Source organism: Falco peregrinus, chromosome 13 (assembly GCF_023634155.1).
Source record: "Falco peregrinus isolate bFalPer1 chromosome 13, bFalPer1.pri, whole genome shotgun sequence".
NCBI classification, from domain to species: domain Eukaryota; kingdom Metazoa; phylum Chordata; class Aves; order Falconiformes; family Falconidae; genus Falco; species Falco peregrinus.
In genome coordinates this window covers 1,736,545-1,747,448 of record NC_073733.1, presented here as the reverse complement: position 1 = coordinate 1,747,448, position 10,904 = coordinate 1,736,545, and the positions used below count along the sequence as shown (strand labels likewise).

Here is a 10,904-nt window from a genome sequence, read left to right as displayed (position 1 = left end):
GCAAACAGCCTGAAACCCCTCGGCACAACCCCAGCCCCTGACAATGCTTTGCATCAGCAAGTTTGCAGCAAATCACCTGGATAAAGGCTGCACATCAGCTTTTTCCTCCAGTTTTCAGGTTTAATCTCGATTTCCACAAGATTTTTCATTTTATTCCTATGTCCTTTCCACATGCCTGTATCTTTCTGGATATTGTAAACAAATACTTTAATGTGGCTCCAGGTGCAGAGGATTTGAAGGCAATTGGGTGATAAAAGGGCAGTCTTTTCCCATGAGTGTGTTGATGAATTATGGTCCATAAAGTCATCCTCAAAGCTTTCCCTAGGGAAGGGAAGGGAAGAGAAGGGGTTGTGGTGTTTTTTTCTGTGTTAAAAATGAGTGGGAAGGAAGCGGGGAAAGGTCTGTTTGTGAGCAGCGGTAACCGGCTGGGCTCTGATATGTCACAGAGCAGGGGATTTTCCACTATTTCCACAGTGTGTTGGAGGAAGCCAGAAGGAGACTGCTATGTCCCAAAATCAGATGGTCCTTACTAGGAAAATGTATCGTTAACCCAGATACAGAGATGACCCTCTGCAGCACCTGTGGTTTGGGGTTATTTCTGAGTGCCAGGGGTGTGAACGGAGGCACCTCCAGTGGCACTGCTGTAGTAAGAGACCTTTTCTGCTGTGCTTTCCTGAAACCAAGGGTCTAACTAGCATTTGTCTGTAGATATTAGCGAAGCAGATGGTTTCCCTGAGCTGGTGGGGAGGAAGGAAGGGGTGGGAGCTGGATGTGTCTTGTTTGCCCACGAGCGACGGGCTCTGCTGTGAAGCCTGGCAGGTCGAGGGTTTCGCAGAGGCCGCTGTAACAGGTCATGTTTTTAGTGTTCGTGCACTTTTAATCCCTGTTTGTTACTCTCAGTGCTTTGCAAATCCATATTACAGTGTGGCTCCTCCAGCTCTGCTGCAGATGAAGATATTCTTAAATTTCTAATTTTTGCTGCCGGCACTCTGCACATGCGAGGTGGGGGCTTCTCACGGCACACAGGTAATGCTGCTTTTGCACCACTGAGCCCGTTCTGCAGCCCTGGTACTCTCACCTCCTGCCCTGACATTGCTCACGGCTCTAAAAAAGCCTTTGCATGACAGTGTGTACATGGCACAGGAGCCCCCAGACCAAAGCCAAGGTTCCCCAGCTGCCGGGACCTCAGAAAAGGATGCTCAGGTATTTCTGCAGTGGTTGCATCAATTCCTGAGCGTGCACACAACTCTGGAAGCAAAAGAAGCCTCTAAAGAAAACACCTATACCGCTATGGTTTTGTTTTTAGAAATAACTACAGAGCTGTGAGGGGAAGGCAGGATGTTTCTGTGTCAACACTGAAAAAGCACCAGGGAAGGGACCTTCTGCCTCCTGGGTGGCCACGGTGGTTGGTGGGGCTGGGGATGAGTTCATCTGCTGCGCTTGTAGGTTCCATCTCTGAAAGACTCCTCAGGTGAGTGCTGGTGGCTGTGGCCAGCTGCAGGAGGCTGAGGTCTGCCCCTAAATCCCAGCTGTGCTCCCCAAAGCTGACCCACAGCGGAGCCATGCAAGGAGGGACAGGCTTTGTGAAGTGTGTGAGGGCTTCTGCAACACAGCCAGGTCCATCAGTCCAAAAGAGGCCAGAGGTGCTGGATGCTGCGGGGTGCCGTGCTCAGGACGGGGATGTCGCAAGGCTTCTGCAAAGCAAATGCAAATTTTGTGATGTACCTCATGAGGTCAGGGGGCTCTGACAAGTCCAGCGATGCTTCAGTTCAGGGAGGAAGGGACCCCTGCAAAGCTTCTACCAGCCCCCTTCATCCTTCAACATTCCTCGGGATGGATTTGTTGGCAAACTGAAGCCCTTATAGTCACAACGCCTTATGCTTGTGCAGCTAAGGAGATCTCCAGGAAAAAACCAACCTCAGTTCAAGGCAAGCTGCTGATCCCATCGCAGACCTGAGTCAGCCTGGCTGGTGAATGGGATGACGAGTCTGGTGGGAGAGGGGCAGCAGGGCTGGGGCTGGGTGCGGGGACACGGGGCTGGGCGAGCTGCTGAGGGATGTTTTGTAGTGTGAACCAGGGCGAGACCTGCGAGTGAGCTGTGAGCCCGTCAGCTGGAGAGCGAGAGCAGGATCAGGCCCTTCACATCCCTGCGAGTGCTGTGTGTGGGTGCGGGGGTGCCGGTGGCTGTGCCGACCTGCCAGAGGCTGGCGGTAGGAAAGTGCCTGCGTGCACTGGGGTCTGTGCTCTGTCTCCTTGCTGCCTGGGCTGGGGAACAGGACCCACTTTGGCTTTGGTGGACCAGGACCACTCCCTGGGCTCATGAAACCCCCCTGGGTCAGCTCCTCTTAACATAAAGCTCAATTACTGAACACCGATGTTTTATATTTACTTTAAAAGCAATGACTTGTAGAAACATACATATTCAGATGGTGTTTCCCAGCTTTTAGCTTATTAAGAAAATGAGTGCTAACATCCGAAGGCATCATTCCTGTTGCTTTTCCTTCTGTACATCTCAGCTGTGTGTTGATGGGGCTGGGGTTGGTTTAGATTTTGGGGGTGGAAAAGGAGGCAGCTGGAGGAGCATCCACCCAGAGCCAGGCTAACCCCAGGCTCAGGCAGAGCTGATGCAGGGGAGGGGGCAGAGCGGGAGGGGGCTGGGCTAGAGGGTGTCTGGCGAAGGAGAGCAGCCTTGGGGAAAGAGGTAAAAACACAGAGTAAAATGCAGTCCTCTCAAATTCTCCTTTGTTCCCAAATCCTGACAGACGTTTTCTGCCCTCTAGAAACTGCTGCTCTTTCCCTGGCCATCACTATCCTCTGCAGCTCCTTCATCAACCTCTTGAAATGTCACTGCCCCCCTTCCTGTTCACCCACCTGCTTTGACACCAACCCTCCAGCCTCCCCGCTGGAGACTTCTGATGTACCTTCATCCCTCCAGTACCTCCCTGAGCCCTCCCCTGGGCTGGCTGCATCCTGCCACCCTGGCCCTTGTGTGTCCTGACAGCAGGTACATCCTTCTGAGCTGAAGAGGGATTGCAGAGGCACTGACGTGTGGCCAGGCTTCCCCAGGACCATCTCAAGTAGTTCAAAGTCAATTGGCCGGAGCTGCTGACCACCGACCTCCTGCCTGAGACACGTCCTCATGAAAATTTTGAGGTCAGCACAGATGCAGTTTCTCATGAGTGTGTCCTCACTGCACCTCCAAGGCAAAACATGAGCTCTTTGCAGGGGTACTGCACCCTCTGCTCCATCCTGATGCTCGTCGGTAAGTCTGGGATGGGGCAGGCAGAAAGTGACTTGGGGGATGTAGAAGCTGGGACTGTGGCAATGCTTTCTGTTCACTGCTTCTGCTGGTGTAGTAGTCAATGCTGGTAATCTCTGGGCAGCCCACAAAGGGTGATAACAGCAGGGTTATCAGTTCTGAGCTGCCAGTGTTCATCACTGCATCTGCAATTCAGAAGATCTCTTCTGCTTTCATCTATGTGATGATAACATACGTGAAAAGGCTTTCCCTGGTTTTAGATGTGAGTTGGAAATCACAAATGGAACCCTGAGAGAGCATTCATAACAGCTGGCCCAACCCCTGGTGCTGTCCATTTCCCGAAGGAAAGAAAAATTCTCTCAGGCTGATGGACCAGTGTTTCCCAGCCCACACAGCTCCCTGCAAGCGCTGCGCAGGCAGAGCCCCTCGCTGCCAGCTTTCACAGCTGCAGCCAGACAGTTTGGGGATAACTTCTGCTTTGTTCCCACAGCCAAGCTCCTGGGAGGCATCAGACGCGGTGTCCCACTCAGTCGCAGGGACGGAGCAGGCAGAGCCGGCTGCAGCACGGGGCAGCTCCGCAGCTGCGCTGATGCCGCTTCGCGAAGCTTTTGGGTGCTGCTCGAGGGAAGAGGTGAACGTGCAGGAGCGGCTACATGTGGTACCCCAGGGAAACGTCGCAGCTCGGGACAGCGCCCTTGCAGCAATGCCTGCGCAGCTTAAATGTGCTGAACAATTTCTGAGGCTTGTTTTCTGTGCGCCACCTGCTCTGGTTGTCCCCTTGCTGGTGCAGGAGCCCCGGGAGCCGGTGAAGGCAGCAGCCGTCCTACTGCGAAGTGAATGTGCTTTGCACTGCAGCACCTCCCACTCGCTCTGCCTGAGCAAACGTGCCCCCAGCATGCCTGCTCAGCAGGCAGAGACCCGTGGTTTCCCCAGTATAAAATGGTCTTCCAGTGGCCCTGTGTGACTGAGGTTTCTTTCCTCTGTGGGAGGTGGCATGTGCTTTGCCCTGTGCCCAGCCCCAAGTGGCAGCAGCTGCCACCCCAACCTGCCCGTGGGCATGCGGTGGAGGTGCCTGTCCCCTGCCCCCCCCTCCCTCCCCGACCACCCCATCCCTGCAGGGCAGAGGGCTCAGGGCTGGGGTCTCAAGCAAGCGCTTCCACCCTGGCACGTTCCTGGTTTGCCAGCGATGGTGCGGACACCTCCGCAGCAGCACTTTGTGTCTCCCCCTGCCCTGGATCAGCTCTCCATCCCAGCGAGGGGAAGGTGCCCTGTTTGTCACCAACCAGATAGCCCTTGCCCCAGCGCAGCGCTGCTCCCTGCACTCAAATACCCCTCTCCCCATTCAGCACCCCTCTCCAGTGGAATAAGCACCCCTCCCTCCAACAGCCTGCTCCCCACAACAGCCAAGGCTGTGTCTGCAGTATCGCTTTGGGCTCTTCCAGCTGCCGAGCCAGAGGGGAGATAATTTTCCAAAGGTTCTGGCAATCCCAAAAAGGGCAAAGCACCTCAGCGTGGGGCTGCCAGGAACCGGGGGCTGCTTTTGCAGGATATTTTCTGGTTGTCCCCTGAGGGTGAGAAAGTGGACACCTCTCAGCATTGTCCATGGTCACGTTCCTGCTGTGACCAGGCAAGATGAGGTGACCCCATGACATCTTACGGTGCTGTTGCAGCCAAGAGGGCTGTAGAGCTTCGTAGCCCCGTCCCCGCTGCAGCCGTGCTCCCCCAGCACTGGCCCACATCCCACCATGGTGGTCACAAAGCCGTGGTCAGCTCTGAGAATAAGCAACCAAGATTAAGTTGAACTAGACCGACGGGGCTCTGCTGCTGCTCCAGCTGCCTCTCAGGCAGGACGGCTGCGTGAGAGAGAGCCCCAACCCACCACCTTGCAACCACCCTTGCTGACGAGGTGCTGGCCATCATGAACCTGGGGAGCAGGAGCTGGCATGGGGGACTGGGTGTTCCCTGGGGCAGAGCTGTCCCCTTGCTCCCATGTTTGCAGCTCCCCCTTGTCCTTGCCATGCTCCGTGGTCGCGGCAGCAGCTCTCTGCCACGAGCAGTGCCTGCTTTGGGCTCCCCCAGCCCCCCATGAGCAGCACCTCCCTCCGCAGCACTGGGCTCCCCCTCATCTCTGCCTGCTGGGATCTGCGCTGAGCCTGCCCGCGGCTCTGCTCCTCTGGCTGGGGCTTTGCAAGCCCTTTCTCCTGGGTGAGGGCCGGCAGCCAGCTGGCTGTCCCCCAGGACCCCTACTCTTCCCCGGGTCCCACCGCCAGCAGTTGCAGCAGCCTGTGGGCTGCGATCGCCGAGCACAGGAAGAAAGCCTGGGCTTGCGCTGGGGACTGAGGAAGAGTCACCGACTTCCTCCTCTGTCAAGGCGACAGCTCGGAGATGCTCGCTGGCTGCCTCGGTGCCGACTCTGACCACTCTGACCCCGCACTGGCAGCGTGGTGACCGGCTGCCCAGAGCTCCCGCTTCCCCTGCTGCGGCGGGGCTGGCCCCAGCACCCAGAGGAGATGTCCTCCGGCTGGTGCCGTTGGAGCCTCGGCTCCCTCCTGCTGCTCCTCGGTGAGTCTGGGCTGCGCTGGGGTCCCAGGGCACAGGGTGTGCTGCCGGGAGCAGCTCACAGAGGGGTCCGTGGAGGGTGATGCTGGTGTGGCTCCTTGGCTGGGTGGTGGCAACAGCACGCTGGTGGCACCCAGGACTCCCGTCCCTGTGACAGCTGGCAATGGGGACCTGCTCTGGCGTCAGTCCCAGGCAAGGTCATGGTGGCAGGGGCTGCTCCATCCGCTGGTAGATGAGGAGCGGGAGGGGGCTGTGCCTTTGCCTCCCCTTCTCCTATCAGGGTGCAAGGACCAAGAGCTGCTTCACGTGGAGGTGGCCAGAGAGGCAAACCCAGCTGTGGAACGGTGCAGTGTGCGCAAGGGCCAAGGCACAAATAACACCGGGGGTGTTGGATGACTGGGGCCCATCTCACAGCTCCCTGCGGGGCTGCTGCTCTGGCTCACGGGCAGGCGCAGACAACACAGCTCCCTGCAAGCGCTGCGCAGGCAGAGCCCCTCTCTGCCAGAGCTCGGGTCCCCTGTGAAGCCCCCCAAAAACAGGGATGCAGCAGCTGCGTGTTGCTGAGAAGCAGCTTCTGTGCGTGGGGCTGCAGCGCAGGGGGAGGTGGGGCGAGGTGTGCTGCAAATGCCTGCGTGGGGCCGTGTTTAAAGAGGGGAAGGGGCAGTGGGTCCAGCCTGTGCTCTCTCACCACTCATCTGCCTCTTGCCCTTCTCTGCAGGGAGAAACCTGGGTATCCATGTCAAAATCCATCAGGATTCGGTCAATGGCACCGTGGGTGAGTCTGTGCTGCTGCCCATCTCCTACAGGTTTGATGGTGCCCCTTGCTTCCCAGTGTGGATTCTCTGGGCACTCAATGACAGCCAGGGCCCGTTCACCACCTGCACGGTGTACAACTGCTCCCTGGGTGCCAGAGGCACTCCCAGCTCCTGCTTTGCAACTTGTTTCACCTACGCCACATACCAGAGCCGCACGAAGGTCTTTCCGGAGAATGGGTCCCTGCTGCTGCAGAACCTGCAGCTCAGCGATAGCAGAGGCTACACTGTCACGTTCAGACCACCACCCCAAACCTTGACCATCACCCTGACGGTACATGAGCAGCCTTCCAGCCCACCGCCTCCAGGTAAGCATGACTGTGCTCAGCATAGGCACGTCCCACACTGCCCCCGCCACACGTGCGGACGGAGTGGGTGCTGGAGTATTTGTCCCTCCTCTTGAAGGGATGAGCTTCTGCCGTGAAGGGAGAAATTCCAGGGATGTCTTATACAGTGCTGTAGGTCTTTTCTTCCTATGATAGAGAACCCATCCTGTCCCACAGTGCCAGCTCCACCACAGTGTAAGGGCTTCCTCTGCCGCTGGTTGTCTCTGATGAGAAATGCTCTTCTGCCAATCTTGCGGTTACCCAACGCAAATGGCTGCAGATGAGAGGTGGGTGGGTTTGGGTCCTGTGCTGGAATAAATCCAGTATTCACTGGGGAGAGCGGGGTGCTCAGGGATAAATCTTTGGCTAAGAAAAATATACCAAGCGATTGCTGTTTATGACCATGCAAGATGCGTATATCATGGGGCAGCCAGCTGCGCTGCCACATAGTCCTGATGATGTGCCCCACACCCATCTGTCTCACTGTGTGTGTCTCTTGCTGTTGTCTCTTGCTGTTCCCTGGTTGGTTTATCACTCACCACAGTGTACAAAGGGGTTTTGAAGACCGAACTTTGCACTCAGTAAATTCGCAATTCCCTCCTTGGGTTTTGCTTCCCCTGCTGGGTCTCCGCCATCTCTCAAGGCACAAGGCACAGCATGCCTCCTGCGTACCAGTGACTCTTCCTCAGCTCTGCTGCCACCCTGCAAACAAAGCACATGAAATAACCTCTGTGGCAGTATCTGCCGTGGGTCAGAACAAATCCATGTATGAACATCTGTGCCTTCTGTGGTAGGACTAGCGAGCTCCTTCCCTGGCCCCTCCAGCAGTGCCATGAGGCATGCACATGGCTCGTGCTCTCTGCAGGACAGAAATGTCTCTGAGAATATTTTCTGGGCTGACACTCAAGTTCCAGCCTCTGGCTGGCCTGGGGTGAAGCTGTCGGCTGTCTTCCCGGTACTGTGGCCAGGGAACCCTCCTGCACAGCCCCTGCACTTCCACGTGGCTTTGGGGCTGGGGGAAGATGCCGATCACAAAACCCAGGGACCAGTTATGAGGCTGAGCCCTGCCTGGCTCCATGCTGAGCACCCGCAGTACCCAGGTGCAGCACTTCCAAGGGCTGCCGGTGTCAGTCACAGCACCCCCCTGGCGCAGGGCACGCAGCCCATGGGGTGCACACCGCGCAGGCAGACGTGCAGCAGTCGGTGCAGGAAAGGAAACTCAGTGATGCCTGAGCTGTAGGTGTGGGTTGGCTTTTTGCAATGCGGTATTTCCTCTCACCTGCTTGCCTATCTCCAGCTCCTCGTGCTGCTTTCTGATCCCAAGAGTGCTGAAATCAACAGGAGCGCTCTGGAAAACGTGGTGAAGCTACTGCAGTTAGAAAACACTGTTGCTTAAGAAATACACCAACTATTTTATTTCAAACAGATGAGAGCAGCCAAGGCCGTTACTATGCAATTTGGATTTGTTCTTCAATCTTCCCCCTGCTATTCCTGCTGTTCTACTGCACAAGGCGCCGAGGTGAGTGGATCTGCTCTGGCTTTTTATCCTTCCAGGCTGCACCCTCCAGCTTGCACAGGCATATTCCCGGGTGTTACAGGTAGTGAAGGGCTCCAGAGTTGCCTGGGTTCTGCTCTTCACACCAAAATTATTCCTTCTGTAAGAGCATCTCTCAAATGTGCCACCTCCTTCCAGTCATAAGAGTCACTGAATATATTTCAAGTTCATAATGCAGCTTAGCAGAGCTAAGGGGGTGTTGCAATGGTTTTCTGGAGAACTCATACCTTTTGGCACTGAGACCAGAATCAAGATACTGTAACATCTCTCATCTGTAAAAGAGGTACAATTTCAAGGACTTCGAAACACACCCTCTAAGTGTGGCCATGACTGTTCTGTTGTAGCTACTTTAGAACTCCACCTGGGGAGGGTATCTTGGGATGTTTTCACTTTAAAGCAAGCTGACAAGGTGCGCATCCCCACAGCTTCCACTAGTGATGTCTTCCAAATCTGCATCCCTGAGGATGCCTTCGGCAGGAAACAAATTCATTTCTTTTCAAGGGAGAGAATGTAGTTACAGAAATCTCCACCTTAAAAGCAAAATCCACGCCACCTCGCCAGTGAAAGGGCCAGTAGGGTGATCCTGGTTCTCCAGTGCTGGGAGAGAGGAAGGTGCAGACCATCAATGTCTCTGCCAGATAATAAAACTCTTTTTTCCTAGGTGCAGCTCGGCAGCAGAAGAGGAAAGTCATTAAACAACAGCAGGTACAGGGGAAAATTGGAAAGCTTTTGCACACAGGCAGCTGGGTAACTGCTAACTGCTGGCTTGAATAAGACATACTGAGCTGCAAGAATTGGGTGCTGGGTATAAAATCAGGAAGTTAATTCATTACTGTAAGGGAAGGCTGCAAAGCGCCTGCCCTTTCCCCAACCGCACTGCGGCTGCATGCTTCCCCTCCACCTCCCCCCCAGGCAGACCCCGAGGCACCGCCAGCCTTCCCTCCCTGGCCCAGGAGCCCTGGGACAGCCTTGCCCAGCAGCAGCAAGGAAAATGCCAAATGGATACATGCAGAGAAACGTGCAGATAGTCATCCCTTCCCTGCTTCCTAGCCAACCAAACTTACCTTAAAGCGCTTCTCCAGAGATCAGCGTGGATGATCTCGGGACTTGTCTCACACAGAGTTTTACCCATGAAAAATAAAGCAGAGAAAGAAGTAAAAAAAAATAAGGAGACATGAGAGCCAGATGGCTCAAGTCATTGCTCTGCCCACCACGTAGTGCTGGAGAAGCTGATGCCTTGGGGGTGGCAGATGTCCCAGAAGTACTACAGTACCCCAGAAAGCATGTCATGCAGGTACTTCCAGCCAACAGTTTTTCTACACAAAGAGGCCAAAGAGGGTTTTGTGCTTTTTTTTTTTTTTTTTTTTTTTTTTTTTTTCCCAGTGAAAATAGCCCAGGTTGAGGGCAGGTTCCCCACCCCTGTGCTCTCTGGTCTGGAAATGCAACAAAACTTCAGCAGAGGTTTTCATCTCCCTTTCCAGTGTCCATCAAGCTCCCCCATCGGCTCCCCAGGTTGTGTCTGTTTTAGCTGAGAGGTCCTTGGGCAAAGTAGATGTCACCCTCCGGTGTACCCGATGGGCTGAGCCACTTTTGCATCCATGGGGTAGGGTTGCTGGGACCAATGTTCCTCCCTGCTATCACAAGTGAGGGCCACCTGGGCTTTACATAGCTCCTGCCTCTGCCGGCTCCTGGTGGTGCAGACCAGCTCTGGACCCTTCCTGATCCCCACGCAGCCTCTGGAGAAGGCTCTCATCTTTGGTATTTCCTTTGTATTTCTCTAGGTCTCCAGCATGGAGGAGGCCCACGTGGAAAGCGCTGCAGTGGGGAACGTGGCAACCATTTATGCCACAGTTGCAGACAGGTTTGAACAGTCACAGCCAAGACCAACACCAGAGGTCATGTATGCATCTATAACTGCTCCTGGTCCCCCAGGGCTGGACCCTGGCCCCTACCATCTCCTGGTTTGACTGTGGGAGCTGCAGGACCATCGCAGAAGGTAGTTGTGCCTCAAAGCAAAGAGGATGTTTTTGTCACTGATGCTGCCTGTGCTGATGCTCCCCCTCCAGCAGCTCTGCATGCTAAGCCTAGGCTGTAAAGGGCTGGGAGCAACAGAGTACAGAAATGCATTAGTTTGCCTTGAACTGCAGCCTCTCTTGAATTTGAGGAGGTGAGCTGGTTTTAACTCCTGCTTGAGGCTTCCTTAGAGTACAGAGCCATCCAACATAAGAAATGCCTAAGGCAAAGGCAAATCAAGAGTTTGTCTGTGGGAAGTCCATAGACTCACCTTGATTTACGGGGTAATGGAGAACATCAAATAGATTTTAGTTGTGTGTCCCAAGTTTACTATCATATTGTTCCTTGTCATATTAAAAGAATGTATGAAGATACTTTAC

At 55.0% G+C, this 10,904-nt stretch overlaps 1 protein-coding gene across 1 annotated transcript; it reads left to right on the top strand.

Moving 5' to 3' along the window:
- The first annotated feature begins 5,623 nt into the window (after nt 1–5,623).
- Nucleotides 5,624–10,898, top strand: LOC106112367 (uncharacterized). Its single transcript, XM_027783557.2, has 5 exons — nt 5,624–5,821; nt 6,537–6,938; nt 8,383–8,475; nt 9,173–9,216; nt 10,293–10,898. Exons 1-5 carry the CDS (start codon nt 5,770–5,772, stop codon nt 10,476–10,478), a joined length of 777 nt encoding a protein of 258 aa, XP_027639358.2. The 5' UTR covers nt 5,624–5,769; the 3' UTR covers nt 10,479–10,898.
- The last annotated feature ends 6 nt before the right edge of the window (nt 10,899–10,904 follow it).

Bases quoted from the DNA above. Each gene is read 5' to 3' on its own strand.
- LOC106112367 (XM_027783557.2), top strand. From the start codon at position 5,770: ATGTCCTCCGGCTGGTGCCGTTGGAGCCTCGGCTCCCTCCTGCTGCTC. The intron at 6,939-8,382 runs GTAAGCATGACT...TATTTCAAACAG, and splicing joins TTCCAGCCCACCGCCTCCAG to ATGAGAGCAGCCAAGGCCGT. The intron at 9,217-10,292 runs GTACAGGGGAAA...GTATTTCTCTAG, and splicing joins AAGTCATTAAACAACAGCAG to GTCTCCAGCATGGAGGAGGC.